The 18,317-nt window shown below is 32.5% G+C and overlaps 3 protein-coding genes across 6 annotated transcripts in view; 1 reads left to right on the top strand and 2 right to left on the bottom strand.

Moving 5' to 3' along the window:
* Nucleotides 1-10,466, bottom strand: part of LOC145327225 (uncharacterized) — a 27,772-nt gene extending 17,306 nt beyond the window's left edge. Inside the window, exons 1-6 of the mRNA XM_080170808.1 lie at nt 10,348-10,466; nt 9,217-9,336; nt 4,620-4,673; nt 4,032-4,147; nt 3,546-3,627; nt 3,032-3,086 (exon numbers count right to left, since the gene is read on the bottom strand). Of these exons, the coding sequence (XP_080026934.1) occupies nt 3,032-3,086; nt 3,546-3,627; nt 4,032-4,147; nt 4,620-4,673; nt 9,217-9,336; nt 10,348-10,446 (526 nt within the window). The 5' untranslated portion in view covers nt 10,447-10,466. The remainder of the gene's footprint in view (nt 1-3,031; nt 3,087-3,545; nt 3,628-4,031; nt 4,148-4,619; nt 4,674-9,216; nt 9,337-10,347) is intronic.
* Nucleotides 10,450-13,412, bottom strand: LOC145327226 (small integral membrane protein 14). Its single transcript, XM_080170809.1, has 3 exons — nt 13,245-13,412; nt 12,616-12,737; nt 10,450-12,271 (listed from the first exon to the last, which is right to left on the bottom strand). The coding sequence occupies exons 1-3, from the start codon at nt 13,362-13,364 to the stop codon at nt 12,193-12,195; spliced, it is 321 nt and encodes a 106-aa protein (XP_080026935.1). The 5' UTR covers nt 13,365-13,412; the 3' UTR covers nt 10,450-12,192.
* Nucleotides 13,413-14,839: 1,427 nt separating this feature from the next.
* The window catches only part of LOC145327227 (WD repeat domain phosphoinositide-interacting protein 4-like), a 131,505-nt gene continuing 128,027 nt past the window's right edge, over nt 14,840-18,317 (top strand). For 3 of the 4 annotated variants that reach the window (XM_080170811.1, XM_080170810.1, XM_080170813.1), the window contains exon 1: nt 14,862-15,094. In XM_080170811.1, coding sequence (XP_080026937.1) covers nt 14,999-15,094 — 96 coding nt within the window. In that variant the 5' untranslated portion in view covers nt 14,862-14,998. Of the gene's footprint in view, nt 15,095-18,317 lie in introns of all 4 variants that reach the window. The other variant, XM_080170812.1, reaches the window with a different exon arrangement.

Genomic DNA, 18,317 nt, shown 5'->3' on the forward strand with positions numbered 1-18,317 from the left:
AAAATTATAAAATCAAAACTGGTAAGAATTGATTTTATGATTTCATTTTTATATTTGAAGATTTTTGTCTGTAATACGATGCTATACGTGATTTTTCAGTATGGCTGAGAACCAGTAAAAATCTATTGGATATTAATCGGTTTTGAAGCCATACTGGAAATTTGTTGATGTTGAGATTAGCTGTATTTCTTCAATACAGTTTGTTAAAATAAGTAGATCAAATGGATATGAAAAATATGGAAATAGACCAAATAATTGTAGTGACCTAATTAAAACTCCAATTATTTTACAAAACTTTTTGTTATTAGGTATAAATATAATAATTCCAATTTGTTATTGGACACCTTATCTTAAGATTTCCTTTAAAACTAATTTGGACCAGAACGATATAGTAGTTCACTCGCGCAACATCTCAGGGTTCTAAAGGGATAGGACAATGACCGATAAATTTATGTACATGCCCAATGCTCATAAACATAAATATCCATTCTGTAGATTACTAGTAGTGGTTAAAATGTTTGGACAATCAAAATTCACCCAAGTACCCAAAGTTTTTGAGCCATAGAATTGGAAAATGTTATTATAATACTTTGGGGACTAGTGTAATGAACAGCCCAATACAAATTAGTAAGAAGATGCGCTACTAGGTAATATTTCAGCCAATCACAATCGTTTTCCTATTTAGGTAAAAAAAATATATTCTTATGTAACTTAATTTTATTTAATATTTTCAACAATACCTATTCAAGTATATAAAATAAAAATTATTTTATTTACTAATATTTTTTATATGAATTATTTCTGATAGAAAAAAACTGCGCGTGGATATTTGTTGAAATATGTTATATAAAACCTTTGAAAAATATCAGTGTTGTGAAGCCGGAGCCGTTATTTTCAGAGCGGCTCCGGCTCCGTGGGTAGCTACACAAATAGATGGGGGGGGGGGGGGGGGGAAGATTTTTTATTTTCAGAGGCGAAAAATTCAAACGGCTCCACAACACTGAAAAATATGTTATATCTATACTTCAATTATAAAGGACAATAATAATATATTTTTTAAAATAATTATATTGTAACAAGGATGACAACATCCATAAAAGCGAAGCACTGAAACGGTAGGACAAACGGACATTAACACTTGTAAAATGTTAGAACTTAATTATCATAATATAAATTTATAAGAGTCAAAGCAAAATTGTAAGTAAATTTGTTGAAAAACTGCTTGATACAGGATAATTTTTATGGACATACTTACATTTTTAGGACTTCATTATAGAGTTGCTTCACTTATTACATTATACTTTGTTGTCCCAGGAATCAAAATACCAAAAATCAGATCAATCCGATGATTAGATCACATAAAAATTTGTTGTTAAAAAAGTAAAAAAAATCAACATGTTTAAAATGGACGTACGGACATTTTGGTAACGATTATAGAGTTGCTACGCTTTCTAAATCGTACCTAACTACTAAAGGAATCACCATGCAAAATTTGAAATCGATAGGACAATTCTAACATGCCTAAATTAACGGAAAAAGCTATCCGTTACGGACGTACGGACCGACCCTAATTATAGAAAAGCTTCGCTTTTAAAAACAAATTAGGTAGGTACGCAACCAACATTAACAAACAGGGATAACAGTTTTTACAAGTAACGCAGAGAAATGAAATGCAGCAGAGAAAAAAAATAAATCTTGTGCAGAATATGCACTCCTGGTTGAAAGTTAGAATTTTTTTTACATTGTTAGGTATAAGGTTTTCCTTTAAAATAATCTTGTATTCAATTAACAAAAGATATTTAAGAAGCTTTTTATTAAGTTTTATTAAATTGAAATACTTACCTATTGAAAAGAAATTACACTTTCAAAAAAAAGAATGACTCTTACGAATGTTAACAATAGAACAATAAACACGTTAGTTTGAAATTTCTACACTATTAAACAAGGATGACAACATCCATAAAAGCGAAGCGCTGAAACGGTAGGACAAACGGACATTAATACTTGTATAGTGTCAGAACTAAATAATCAGAATATAAATTTGTATGAGAGTCGATGCAAAATTGTAAGTAAATTAGTTGAAAAACTGCTTGATATAGAATACTGTTTATGGACATACTTACATTTTTAGGACTTAATTATAGAGTTGCTTCGTTTATAATAATGTACTTTGTTGTCCCAGGAATCAGCATACAAAAAATCAGATCAATCGGATAATTAGATCATTTAAAAATTTGATGTTAAAAAAGTTAAAAAATCAACATGTTTAAAATGGACGTACGAACATTTTGGTTATGATTATAGAGTTGCTACGCTTTCTAAATCGTACCTAATTACTGCAGAAATCACCATACAAACTTAGAAATCGATACGACAATTCTAACATGCCTAAATTAACGAAAAAAACTATCCGTTACGGACGTACGGACGGACCGACCCTAATTATAGAAAAGCTTCGCTTTTAAAAAAATAAAATATTATTATTAAAATTTAACAAAGAAAAAACTAAAAATAATAAATTTCATTGATCTCCAAAATATAGCGCGTGTAGAATTCGTAGTCTCGGAACCTAATATTTAGAATTAATAACAAATATTTATATTTTAGGATTAGCATTAGGCATCCTTTAAAAATGTCCCTTTTCTCTATTAGCCATCAGGAAGGGAGGGGACATTGGATTCTGACCCACAAACTTAACACTTTCTTATTCGTTGTCTAGGTTGATTGTTGATAAACTTTTTCACAATTAAGAGAAAATTTGTAATCATTACCTACTTGAGTTACATTGTTTAATATACCATTGTCCCATTTCTTAACATTAGAGTATCTAGTAACCCCCCCCCCCTAACAGAAAAATTAATGGTGTCCACCCACCCTCCCTCTTTATTCATTTTACCAATGGTCTACACCACCCTAAGTCAGCCAAGAGATGTCAAGTTAAGTCACATGACACAACATCCCTGGCAAAACCCTGTACACGCCACTGCTTAACAAAACTGGTTAATCCTATAATAAACCCCAAATAACAAACCTGAAAGATTTGCTTCAACAAGATGAGGTTGTCCATTGGGAGCACAGGCCATACCCTGAAAAAGATATTTCCTTAATAATGATTTTTTTAAAATTTCAAAGTAAATGTCACGAAACCTTTTTACTTATAATAGGTATTTATAGTTCTTCTGTAGAATGACATAACAGGTAAATTATATATTAGATACAGATTGTCATTCGTACAGGGATATACATAAAAATTCAGCTTTTTATCTTAAACAGCACACAATTTCCATTTTTGAATTTCTTACTGAAGACGGACTTTTCGAATTATAGAGTAGCTTTCCTACTAAAAAGATAACCTTGCTTTCACCCAAAACGAGGGCTATGTAACCGCAAATTTAGTGCATATTGTAAGCAGTATAGGCAACTAAATGTTATCAATATTTTAAGCAATAAACATTTCACTAAAGTGTACCACAATAATACACTTTGACTTAAAGAACACACACTTATTAAATTGAGTAGTTGCGCTACTAGAACAAGTTGTATACCTGGTAATGGGAAAAATAATCTATAGAATCTCTTGAAACCCAGTGACAATCTTCGAGTATCAATTTCTGAAGGTATTTGTTTCTACATAAAAAATAAAAATATTAATTTATTAGATGCGATGGCCGATAAATTGATGAACGAACATCCCTAATGAGAATAAACAAAATTACCCATTATGTAGATTATTACTAGTGGTTGAAACGTTTGGACACTCTACACTAAATGAACCACCAAATCAAAATTCAATAAAGATCCCAAGGTTGTTAGGCCAACAAATAAGAAAACGTTATTATAAAACTTTGGGGACTAGTGTATTGGCTAGCTTAATGTCCCCTCCCTCCCTGCTACGAGTGTCTTTCTTTCTTAATGGATAATCCAATGTTTTTACAAGGTTTTAAAACAGACAATTTTGATATTCATTCCTTTAAAGATGGACTGAACATTCTTTAACTTTTCTGCCATTCTAATTTTAAACCGAAACCCACCTTATTGTGATGGTTTGAAGTATTCCTGAGGTTAAGTGATGACAATTTGATATATTTATGTATGTTAATTGTGTATTATTCTTTACCAACCCTCGTAACAGCTGATCAGTTGCAATCTAGAAAATAAATAGTAAAGTATTTCAGTATATTATGACCTTGCTAACCCGCGGCATCAGCGTGAATGATAGCGAGTCTGCTTGCTGCGGAGAGGTGACGGGTTCGAGTCTGTTCCAAACCGCGTCATACTAGAGACGTAAAAAAGATGCCTATGTGTCTGGCACGTTACACTAACAGTGAGAGTATGGGGAATGCAATGGCCCATAAACAGACGCAACTCATTACCATTCACAGTTAGGACTTCCAGTTTAAGGTCGTGCAATCAAAGGGTTAGTTGTCTCTGTAACGTTAATTAACCAAATATCCAATTACATGCGGATGATGCTCTGGCTTCTCTAGATTATCAGTATCACTTACAATTAGGAAAATCTTGCCCTAACGAGGTAATTGTAAGATCTCACCAACCAAAGACACAACTGAGTTCTTAATTTTAGGGATGCTTCAAATAGGTCCTGGGATGTTTTTTTTTACCTTTGAATTTGATAGGTTCAGGTATTTTAGTTTGGTACAGCCATCAGTCACAATCTAAAAATATTCACCATTTAGAATTCGATACCATATTTGGAGTAGATTCAGAGAGGGGACAATAAGCTGTTTTTTACACTAGTCGCCAATGTTTTCTTATTTGTTGGGACTTTTATTCAATGTTAATTGGTTGCCTCTTAAGTTGAGTGTTTCAATTAATAATTTCAATCTACAGACGGGAAAATTTTGTGTATCATCATTTGGGAAGTACATTAATATATTGGCCATTGTCTTATCCCTTTAAATACTTCCAAAATCCAGTATACTTCCATCCCAGAATGTTGAATAGTCCTACAGGACACTGTACGACAGTTGTTGTAAGTATGTATGTATGTAGCCTTGATTCTCTGAAGTTAGGATTCAGATGCGCAAGGAGATTGGAGGTGAGAATCCTTTGCTTCGCGCACAGCTGAGTGTATTCTATGTTACATTATAAGCTGACCCGCAATTGATTACGAGATGGTTGCATTACCCCCCCCCCCCCCCCCCCATTAATTCTAAAATCTAAGTATTCCCAATTTTTTTTTGATAGATTTATACAGAATTTTTGTTTGAACTTGGATTACTCTATATTTGTTCATGTTCGTATTTATGACCGTCTAATGTTTTGTGTTTCGAGGTAGTGGATATTGTCATTCTTGTTTTGTCGTTTTATATAACACACTAGCGGCTACGCTCCTAGAAGCCTTTAGGGGCACTGCACTGGTAGGAGAAGGAAAAGTCAACCTCATCCTATTTTAAATTTTAGTTTCAAAAGAGTTATAAAAATTATTTTTTTGGGGAGAGGGGGGTGAAGACACCCTCTCGAAAAATAGTTTAAAACCTTCCTAGGACCTATAAAAAGCTTCACTGTAAAGGAGAACAATATCGGTTCAGCGGTTAGCGAGATCCTTCGGGACAGACAAAAAACGCTTACTACTTTATATAATAGGATAAAAGAAGAAAGAAACCTTTGTCATTATTATTCCTTAGTACTTATACTCTATAAATGATCTACACGCGTAGAGATGTTATAAAACTTTTTGTTTTCAAGAATTAATCATTATGCGTAGGTATATTTTTTTCCTTAACTTACATTGTATAAGAAAATGTTTCTAAGAAACTAAGACTCCATTAAAATAAATGAGTAGAACATTTATACTAATTACGATAATACATTGATTAGTATATAGAATCCAATAATTTAAATGTTAACTAAAAACATCTCCCCCCCCCCCTTTTTATTGTTGAATTTTCTTCAAAGTGAGTACGTTTGTGGGGTCCTAATTCTACTGGGTTCTCCAAAATGCTTTACCTAACCTAACCATGGCTAAGAACCTGGCGGGTTTTGGTATTCAATAGCATTCGGAGGAATTTAGCATTAGTAAGTTAGTATTTCTAATAAATCAGAATATAGTTTGTACATACAGGGTGCGCCACATAAAACCGGACTTTTTCTAATTTGTGAACAAATGAACATAAAATCGTCAATTTTAAAGATTTTATTAAATTTCAAAAACTGGGAAGCTAACTAGGTATATGACTATTAGATCAATAAATAAAATCGTCGCCAGGATCCATCACCGCCTCCACCCGCCTTCCCAACCGCCGGCAGTCCCAGGTCAAAATGTACCTGTCCAAGCTGGCGAAGTTCTCCTTGATAGTGGCAACAAGGGAGGTCTTTGTGGTATGGGCACGTCTATTGGTGCATGCTTCAAAGTAGCTCCAGGCCCAAAAGTCTATTGCATTAAGATCGGGCTGCTGGGAGGCCACATTTACTTAGGAACGTGAGTAACCGCAGGATCCAAATTCACCCAACTTTCAAGCTACCCTTAGACACGGAGGCTCTTATTTGGACCACAGTTGAGATAGAACGACGTTCTTTACCTTTTTAGAAATGGCATAAGGTTTCAGCTAGGGTTGTCAGCGCAACCCATAGTCTAAAATGAGTTTTAAAGTTCCATATGGGTATCTAACGTCGAGAATCGAGAAATTTTCATGATTTTACACGATTTTTGACGTTTTTGACATCTCTAAATCTGCCACGTTTCACTTTGTCGGAGTACAACAGCCAAGCCATTTTAGATAGAGAGCTCTAGTCTTTTCAAGTGTCTTACTTATGTATCTAACAGTGTCCCCAGCAAGTTGCATAACTCTACCTCATCTACAAATGGGCTGAGGTCCAATTTAGTGGTCCCTAGTCGAGAATCAATATTATACCACCAGCGCATTTCGAATCTGCCTTGTTGGACATAAGCGCGGCCAGCTTGGAGTACGAGCCCATTGTCGTCCAAAGATTTTTTTGTGCTGAAAGGTCATTACCTAAGCTTTTTATAATGGGGTCAAACGTCCTGATTGGTCAAGTAGTTTTGACGCTATGGCCGTTTTAAAAAAGTCCGGTTTTATGTGGCGCACCCTGTATTTGTACATATTTATTTAATGACTACTAATCCCAATCATATAAAGTAACAGGATATCCGTATGTCTATATGTGAAGTATTAAGGGGCGTCTTAGCTCAGTGGTAACGCACTGAGTTATGGTGATGAGAGTTCGAGTTCTAGTCCCCATGTGGCAACCCGAATTTCTCAGTCGAATACATTCGGCCGGCGAAAGTGGTACCGACACCAACCACAGTCCAGCCCGAAGTAGGCTCAGCCACACCTGGGCCGCCAAGAGAAATCACCTAGTTTATCAAAATCCGCAATTATGTTTACCAGTAATAATAAAAACATATAATTATTATCGATATATTATGAAATATTAACATGTAATTTCAATATAATAATTAATTGTCTATGTGATTTACTCATAACAGGATTGAAGAGTTATTGAATAAAAGTTCTATTATTATTAACTTCCCCTGGTTGTGTAAAAAGGGAGATTATTGGGTGGTTTGGATACTTAATAGTCACGTACATAATATCTGTACAACCCTTATCCCAAGCTCCTCTGCGGAGAGCGTCATTCATTACGGTGACTTAATTTGGGACACCTGCCATACTCGGCGAGGGTGAGGTAATAAGGAGAAGCTCCCTTGAGACAGCGGGTCAAGGCATAATGTACTTGAGCGTGGAGCTTTATAGCCCTAGTGGCTATACAAAAGTGTCTAGTCCTTCTCCATGACTACTTATGTCCAAACACTAAGAAACAATGGCTACACAAACAAAAAATATGTGAAGTATCTCGGTAACCGCTGAAACGATATGAATCCTAAGAGGCAAGCATATAAAGAGCATTTGGCAAAGCCACTAATACCATAATTAATAAGACAGCAAAAAAGTCATTGATTTTTTTTTGCGAAAAAGAAGACTAATGAAATATTATCATTATAGGATAGCTGTGATTAACACTACGAAACGTGTCATAACAATTCATGAGTAACGTAAAACAACTGTTAATTTATAAATTTCAAGAAGTAATCAATATTAGAAGGTGCGGTGTAATTAGAAATATAGGTGGCATTTCTTAACAAGTGTGACAATACTTTACTTACTATCTAAAATACAAAGTAGCTTAATGTCTGTCCGTCTGTCTGTTTTCTAGGGAAACTACTTCACATAAAATTAGCAACATCAGAATTTTTTTTTAAAATTACCTTTTGGGGCAAAGTCCCTAGAGGCTAGGGGCGAAGTCGCTAGTTGATCATAAGGAATATAAGATAAATAAAATGAAACTTTTCTATGTAGGCTATAAACGTAATTGATAATTAAGACTTGTTTATTTCTTCTTTATTATATCCATTTACCCTTAAAACTAACCCACTAAAAATATTATATTGGGATTTTGAAATTAAGTTTAATAACTTAAAATAGGTAACAAACACTGGAACTTTGGAAGTTAAATCGTCAATAAAAATTTGGTATGAATTGCGTTCTCCCAACTACAACAATGACAATGGATTTTTCATTGATTGGATCTTACACCAGATTATCATATACTCTAATAAAAGTGCAACTTGTAGCTGGCTAAAGTGACGAAACCCCCCATCCACCCCCTTTACTCCACCCCCAACGATTTCCATTTTAGAAACCTAAATTAACGACAATGTTTCCCCTGTCATAATATCCACATATATTCTAAGTAGGGATGGCAATCCGTCAAATTTTTGGACCGGATTCGGATTCTTACAAGAATCCGTCTAAAAAATGGCGGATTCTCGCGGATTCCAGATGAGATTCTTATTTTTGGCAGATTCCGGAATCGGATTCCGGATTCTAGCAATATTTTAAAAGGCTTTTTTTAAAATAAAAAAAAAAAATAAGTGTTACATATCATATGTCCTAAAACTTTATGTTCTCTATAATTCACTTCCGAAAATTGAACCAGATTTTAAAAAAAATTATATGTAATGATTATAATCTTTGCCTTCAAACAGGGGGAGTTGATAGAAAAAACTCAAAACGCTAATTTCAGCCTACCGATTAAGAATCCGAATCCGCTAGGTATTAAAAAAACGGATTCCGGATTCGGATTCCAAAATCGACCAAATATTGGGCGGATTCCGGATCCCGGATTCGGATTGCCAACCCTAATTCTAAATTCATTATTAGTTTGGTATCTTACCTTAAAGGCATTCTCTGAGTATTTCCTGATTCTGCTGAGATCTAGTCGTCGTGAGTGTGCAAAGTATTGTCGCACAAGTTCCTTGAAATCTTTGCTAACACAGCGCAAGTTAAATAAATCCTTAATAAAAACAACTTTTTTATCCTACTATATAAAGTAGTAAGATGTTTTGTCTGTAGCGAAGGATATCTCGCTAACCACTGAACTGATACGGTTCTCTTTTACAGTGTAGTTTCTCATAGGTCCTGGGAAGATTTATAGCTATTTTTGGTAAGGGTATCTCAACCCCTGGAGGCCCTAGGGGCGTTGCTGCTAGTTATATGTATAAAGTAGTAGTCTTTTTGTCAGTAGGGCTTAGAATCTTGCTATTTCATTTTCCAAGACTGATATTATATGGTTCTCCTTTGTAAAATTAGTAAAAGATAGTAGAATTACATTATCTGAAATACTTTTATGATAGGGGTGTATATTCTGCACAAGATTTATTTTTTTTCCCCTGCTACAAAAATTTTTATTTAGCCCCCCCCCCCCCCCCCTAGTTTTTTTCTCACCAAGTAGGGGGAAAAATGGAAAACATTTAAAGAACTCTATATTTTATTTATTTTATCCCTCCTACCACACATTTTTTTTATTTTTTTTACCAAGGAGGGGGGGGGGGGGGGGAAATGGAAAAAATGTTTTCAGTTTTCTTAATTTTTACATTTTTTTCCACTCCAACCACTTATTTTTTATTCCTCCCCCCCCCCCCCCCCCCCTGAGCAGGGGATCCCATGTAGGATATACATCCCTGTTTTATGATAAAATAGTTTTTCAAAACATTGCAAGTACTTTTGAACAGGCAGAAAAGATACAAAAGTAGATTTAAGATGGGTTGTATGAACTTTTCTACAACAAGGACAATTATGCACAAAAGAATCACTGAAAAGATGTAAAAAAAACTTAAGTAGTATTGGATTAAGCAGAACGAAAGGGAAGTAAATGGGTAGGTAGGCTTTTGTTACAAATAATCATATTAACTAAACTTTGCCTTTAATAACATGTTGTGATATTTAGACGGCTAGGGGCGATAAAGGGAAATACTACCTATCTCTTTTTAAAAAAAGAGCATGATGTAAAAATAAAACATCTTACCTCCACCCTGAGAGGGCTGAGAATATATGGGAATATAATATCATCATAATTTAAATCAAACAAGCAAACTTCGCGCATTTTTGATGCAAAATTATTCATTCATTTTATCTGTAATAAAACCGGGTGTATAGCATACATAAAACATGTATTTCTTAAAGTTCACTCTAAAAAGTGCATAAATTTCAAAATACTTTAATCCCAGCACCTAAAAAACTCGTGCACAATTTAGAATTTTTTTCTTCTTTCAGAAATAGCAAAAATAATTCTAAATACAATTTTTCTAGATGTTTTTACTTCTTTGTACACAGTAGGATTGAAAGAATATAAATTTTTATTAGTATAGTAATATTTAAAGTTCTAATTGAATGTAATTTTTGCATATAAAGATAATGATTAATATAAACACACAAAATACAATACATATATATTTTATTTTAATTAAGGCTCTGTTAGAAGATCGAGAGTAGAATCTAAAAGTAAACTAATTAAATATAAAAAAAATTATAATTTTGAATTTATTGAGCCTTAAAGCAGAGATGAAAATTTACACAGCATAATAAAAATCTAAATTCCAAAACCAAAAATAAAACGGTTTGGGAGTTAGATTAAAAATCTTCTTTTGGATGGTAACCTTTTTGTAATTAAACATCTCTACTTTAAAGGAATGAAGGTAGGTAAATACAGTTTATATAAAATTTATTTAGTATAAAACTTTTAATAAAAGAGACGGAAAATAATGCCTTTAACTATTTTTAGTTTATTTGGACTATATTTACCAAAACCTTCGATCACAACTATTAATATTCCCATTGCACGTTATGCAGTACAGTATAATACAATATTAGTCATTATTCTACATTATAATATAGAAATCTATTTTATAATTATGTAAGATGAAAGCTAAATTTAAGGTTAAGATATTAATCAGCAAACGGAAAATCATTTTGAAGCTACCTTTAAAATTCAATGATATAACAAGTAACTTTCAAACTAATTTTTCTCGTGTTACCTAAGCAAAGCATCTTTTTAATTATTTAGCTTTAAACGCTCACATAGGTATTTTAGCAAGGGTTAATATTCTGAAAAAAAATCTGTCAAAAGTGTTAATAAAATAATTCAACGTTGGACGTTGAAAGACCATATTTAACATTTTGGACAAATAAAATCTAAAAAAATTAATATCCTTGGCATGACAACAATCTGACAATGAAATAATGAAGAATAATGACAATTTACAATATGAATCACTCGTGGATAAATGTAATTAAAAAGGTAAATATTGTGCAAACCATAAGTATCAACTAGGGTTGGGCCGGATATCCGGTTTGGCTGCATATTCGGATATTAATACTATCCGGATCCGGCTGATTTATATAATCCCGGATATTTGGTTATCCGGTAATTTGCCGGGTATCCGGCGTTGGAGTTGACCGGATATCTGGCGTTAGAAATTAGCTTGATATCCGGTATCTGGCCAAAAAAGTATCCAGCCCAACCCTAGTATCAATTTTTTTTATCAATACTTGAAATTTTATTAAATATAATGTTAAACTCAAAATTATGAATCATTAATTAAAATATGTAATAATAAAAATATTTTATTATAATTTACTATTTAGAAAATATAAACAAGTGTCTTTAAAAGATTTAAAAACAAAAATGCAAATAATCGTTGTATCTACCCATAAAATAAACAACCTACAATTGAAAAAAATCTAATAAAAACAAAAGCTACAAATCAGTCATTAAAACTGGCTTCAATGTATCCTTTAGGTAGGTAGGTATAACAGATGTTATATAGTTTAATTTGGGCAAGATATCCGGTGTCGTGTCGGGTGTATGATTCTACATGACTGCAGGTGGCTCCTCATCACGTCTCTCTGGTCCACCCTGTCCAGGTCCCTGGTCCTTTCTATCCGCAGCTCTGAATAGGTATTGTTCTTGTTTTTTGTTACAATAATAGAATAAGCATTATTAGATCATAACAATCATATAAAAGAAGTAAAATTGTAATAATGGTTAACATTTAGGTACCTATTCTTACTTGAGGGACGATATTTAATCAGAAAATCTTTAGGTGATGCACACTTCACACTAAAGGCATTTCAAAAAAAAAATAAGTATGTATGCAACACATCATTTAGGTACCTATCAAGTTTTCAATCTGAGAGATCTAAAGATTTTAGCGGTCTAAAATGGTGAAGTTTCCAATTTCAATAACTGTTTTAACCCAAAAGATTCGAGTAAGCAGAAGAAAGATTAACCCACCTTGGACGCATGGATTGGGGTCTCATGAGATAGAGAACGAAAGCCATGACCATCCAGGCGACCATCATCATCATCATGGAATTTCCTCCCTCAGGTCCAGTAAGGCCACCTGGTAATCCATCCTGCATATAAAGATGGGTAACTTATGACATATATACTGAACTTAGGCGGATGATTTCGAAGGATCCTTAAACCTTTTAGCTTACCATTCGGGATGCTGTCAATTTTACCACTAGCAAAATACAAACACTGTGTTTTTAACAAAACGTGGGGGGGGGGGGGGGGTTATACCTTTATATACGTTTGCTAGTCGTAAATCCACCATGTACATTGTACACTACCATTCAAGCCTATTCAATGTCAAACCCTTACAGTTTAAGGTTTAGGGACACCCATGCCAGTGATCCATACCTAATCAGTGTCTAGTAGTTTAGCCCTAACTAAGCTTATTCATGGACTAGTATATTTTACCAAATATTCTAGGAATATTTTGTACGTTTTTACTATTTTAGTGCTTTGTAGCTAAAAAACAAACAAGAACAAACCAATAGCAATATATGAGTGTAAAAAAGATTATGAGGCAAAGAAAAAGTTATTTGCTTACAAAACAATCAACCATATATCTTCACCTGAAAGCACTCATTATCGTTGCAGTTGCCCTGGTTGCTTCTCAACAGAGACAACAACCTTCTCATAGCCATCTCATGGTTGAAAATACATTCACAGGGGTCGTAGGATCCGTCAGACATGATGGATTGATATTAAGTTCTGAAATATAATGTAAGACTAGGTTTGATATTAATTTCAATTATAACACATCAAAAGAGGTTATTGTAAAATAGGAAAAAAGCAAAGTTCTTAGGGATAAGAATTAAAAATGTCAAGTTAAAAACAGCATCTTTAATTAGAAAGAATAAATTCTATCCCATGACTCGAGAGTAATTAAAACTATAAATAGTAGGTAATAACAAATCACGTCTTGATAGATATTAACGTACATGTAGTACGTATAATCACTACTTACTTAATTAAATAACCTTAATAACCCTATTATTCTAAATTATGTATCATTATTTTATATTAGATTACAAATTAAAGTTAAAATAAGTTAAAATAAGTAGGCAAAAACATAACAAAAAACACAATATATACTTTAATTCTACGGTTCATTGAATACACACAATGAAGAAGCTAGCAATTTTAAATGAATACAAAAAATATATATCAATTTATCGAAACATGGTTTAATAAAAAAAACTCTTTACTTTAGGCAATTAATGTGAGATTATAATATTCGCATTTTCTTGTCTTGGCAAGCAAAATGAGTATCACAAACTTGTCACCAAATGTCAAACGTCAATGGCATGAAACATAGAAATAGAAGAAAAAGTCACAACAGGTGCTTAAATTTAACACTCAAAATTCATGTTTTTGGTAATATCTAACACGAAAATGACATTTTCTTTAATCAAAATCACTTTTCCTTATCACTATCAGTGCAAAAATGCATCGTTACGTGCGAAAATAGCGTTAAAACACGTAGAATAAGCAATTTAATAATAACAATTTACTTTCTCGCGCACGACTGTTGCCGAATGCCGCGTGCACCACTATTCACCTGACTTGGTCACTTTGCGCATGCGCAAAATAATAAACTTTTTATAATAATCAGAGAAAAAAGACAATTATCGACGCAAAAACTAACTTTCTAATCTATATTTCTCATTTATTATTTATGAAATACAGTCTTCGATAAAAAAATTATATTATTATAACTTTTGGGGTAAAAATGAAAGGCCTTTCAAAAATTTAGTAAAAGAAGCTGATTTTTATTATTTAAAAAAAAATATATTATTATATGAAATCTATATAGTAATAATAATTAACGAAAAACAAATTTTAAACTTACTTTTATTTCAATAAAAAATCATATCAATATTTTATATGATTTACTAACGGTCCTACCCAAATGTAATGCCCGCGGTGGGAGGGCAGTTATTAAATAGCCTAAAACCATGCAAGAAACTAAATGAAGCTTTCCGAAAAGGAGAACTAAACCGGTTTAGTGGTCAGCAAGATCCTAATTTGGGAAGACAAACAAAAATCTTACTTTTTGTTTATATGAAAGATAAGAATAAAGATAAAATTAGTAAAAAATTCTAATTTAAAAAAATCGATTTCCCCTACTTAGACCACATCATCTTCCATTGCGCATGCGCCCAATTTTATTAGCAGACAGACACAATTTAAACGTAAATAAAAACAAAAATAAACAAAAGACCAGCTGATATTAGCAATTTTTCATATAGAGTACCATGATAATTCAAAAGTGAGACAATAATTAGTTATTTTAAGTGATTATTATATATGAAAAAAGTGAAAAATGGCACATAGTCGATTAGGATTGGCTGATGGCTGGGGAAAAATTCAGAATTTGAGACTTAATCAAGATAAATCTATGCTAGTTTCTTGTCAACAGGTATTAATAAATATTTTTTTTTTTACATATTTCAAAGAGAATTGTTTTCAAACGCTGTTGAATAGAATCTTTGTTAAGTTTATTATAGTTTTTATCAAAAAGCAATGCACTTAAAACAATATATCAAAGAGGTTAACTCACAAACAAAATATTAAGATCACATATTTTTTTCAGACATTACAACTTGTTTGCATTTTTATAAAGATGTTTATGTAAAGCTAAAGTTAAAGATTAAGAATAAATTAAAAGGATTTTCAAAGATATTTGTAAATAAAAAATTAAATATTTTTGTACATAAATATTTTTAAAAATATCAATAGATAACAGCACTATTAATTTTCATTTAAGTTATACAAAAGATGTTTCTTTCTTAAAATATTTCTTATTGATCTTGTAACGTAAGCCATGAGAGGAGATTATTTTTGTTTCAGAGCGTTGATTCAATTTTGAGATATCTCGAATAAACAATAGTTCGTACGTGCAAAGAAATAAAAAATATTTGTTTAAGCTTAAAGATACCTAAATAAGGGGGGGGGGGCCCCCCCCTTATTTAGGTATTATTTAGGTATTCTAGGGGCCTTTTGCTCCACTAGCCCCTAGAAGGAAAGTCCCAAAATGAAATTTGTATTGGCTACTTAGTTCGGTTTTGTTAAAAAGTGTTTTCATTAAAAAAATCGTCTCAATATCTCTGAAAATAGGCTCAGAATTTAAAATTTTAGTGTTTGGGGGGTCTTTTGCTCCACTAGCCCATTTAAGGGAAAGTCCCAAAATGAAATTTGTAATGGCTACTTAGTTCGGTTTTGTGAAAAAAAGTTTGCATTAAAAAAATCGTCTCAATATCTCTGAAAATAGGCTCAGAACTTAAAATTTTAGTGTTTGGGGGGCCTTTTGCTCCACTAGCCCCTAGAAGGAAAGTCCCAAAATGAAATTTGTAATGGCTACTTAGTTCGGTTTTGTGAAAAAAAGTTTGCATTAAAAAAATCGTCTCAATATCTCTGAAAATAGGCTCAGAACTTAAAATTTTAGTGTTTGGGGGGCCTTTTGCTCCACTAGCCCCTAGAAGGAAAGTCCCAAAATGAAATTTGTATTGGCTACTTAGTTCGGTTTTGTTAAAAAGTGTTTTCATTAAAAAAAATCGTCACAATATCTCTGAAAATAGGCTCAGAACTTAAAATTTTAGTGTTAGGGGGTCTTTTGCTCCACTAGCCCCTTTAAGGGAAAGTCCCAAAATTCAAGTTTTAAAGTTTTACAGGTAGATCCAATCATATAAGAGCGCTTACAAAAAGAATTAGGTTGATAACTATAAAAACAAGCCCAAACGGCCAGGGCAAAATTTGGTACTGAATTTCATTTCCTATAACTGTACAAACTTTCCCCCCCCCCCCCTTATAGTTAAAGTTAGATAGATTAATATTGACATTAGTGACTTTCTGAAAAGTTTTTTTGTTTACCTTTAGCACTTTTCTGCTTTAAGATTTATCAAAGATTTAAATTTAAACAAGGATGGCAATATGAGCAAAAATAAAGCTCAAAAATTAGAAGGACGAAACTAACAATAACTCTTGTAGAGTGTCAGAACTTGATAAGCAGAACATTAATTTGAAAGTTCAAAAAAATTGTACATAAAGAGAGGGGTAGGTTTCTGGTAAAATCCGTAAAGGTTATGTGTTATAAGTTAAAAACAGTAATAGAAAAACGATAAAGATTTATGTTTAAAAAAAAATTGTATAGGTATAGTTCTTTTTAACAAGAAATACACACATTTAGTGAATATTATCGTTCTACTACTATTTTTAAGCCTCAAAACACACACCTTTACGGATTCTACCAGAAACCTACCCCTCTCTTTGTTGACAAATTGCGTAAATACAGGATACAGTAAAAAGAAAAATACTTACTTTTTAGTATTTGATGATAAAGATGCCTTGCTTATGATTTTGTACTTTGTTGTCCTATAATAATCATTATTCCAAAAATGATATGAATAGGATATTATATTTTACAAAAAGTTGTTGTCAAAATTAAAAAAAAATTTAAACAGACTTTCTGTTGACTATTATAGAGTTGTTCCGCATCTTAAATCGTACCTATCTGTTATAGGAATCATCATGCAATGTTTGAAATCGATAGGACAATTCTAACATGTCCAAATTAACGAAAAGAGCTAAGAGATGGACGGACCGACCCCGATTCTAATGTTTAAATTTAAAAATAAAATAGCTTTAAACCATGCAGGGACAAATGTGATGATTCCCAAAAATGGAAAACGAAATTGGATCAGTGGTCAAAGAGATCTTTACGAATTATGTCAGGGTTTATTTTAAGGCGTTGCTACAAAAGACCAACTCTACAAAAGACCAACGCCTACAAATAACCAACTAGACGGTTCTACAAAAGACCAACACCTACAAAAGACCAACTCTTTAAAAGACCAACGCCTACAAAAGGCCAACATTAAAAAAATCGTAATGCTAGAAGTTCATAGCCGCAGAGCTCGGCCCCCTAGCCTGCCTAGTCGCGGGCGCTCGGCCCCCTTGCCTATAACCAAACCTAACCTAACCTATATGTTTGAATGTTTAATGTACATTAATTTATTTATAGTTTATTTTAAAAAGAATAATAACATAAAGATAGATTGATAAGTAGACATTTTTTATCGATTGTTTAAGACAAAGCAATATTCATTAATCATAATTCTTATAATCAATAAAACATTAAATAAAGAGTTAAAAGGGGTCAAATAAGGTCTTTTACATTTAATGAAAGCGATGCCTTTTAAGAAGAAAAAATGTAAATAACTGGACAAAGTTTTAGTAAAGAAAACATTTTTAAAAATAAACTGTATTGAATCAGTTTTATTTTTTTATATTTTTTAGTGAGGAAGGGGACATTGGGCTGTTTATTACACAAGTCCTCAAAGTTTTATAATAACATTTTCTTATTCGTTGGCTTAACAACTTTGGAGACTTCTATTGAGTTTTTATGAAGTAGAATGTCCAAAAGTTCCAACCACTAATTGTAATCTACAGATGGGGTAATTGTGTGTATCATCATTTGGGATGTACATCAATTTATCGCCCATTGTCTTATCACTTTTTATCCCTGAATAACTCAATAATAGAAAAAGAGAGAAAAATAAAAAAAATTTGCAAAAAATAATATGAAATGTCAAACACAGACAGGCTTATATGACTAAGCAAATTGCAGAGTAACTTTGCTACAA

Source organism: Acartia tonsa, chromosome 8 (genome assembly GCF_053477335.1).
Source record: "Acartia tonsa isolate MP-2025a chromosome 8, ASM5347733v1, whole genome shotgun sequence".
Classification (NCBI taxonomy): domain Eukaryota; kingdom Metazoa; phylum Arthropoda; class Copepoda; order Calanoida; family Acartiidae; genus Acartia; species Acartia tonsa.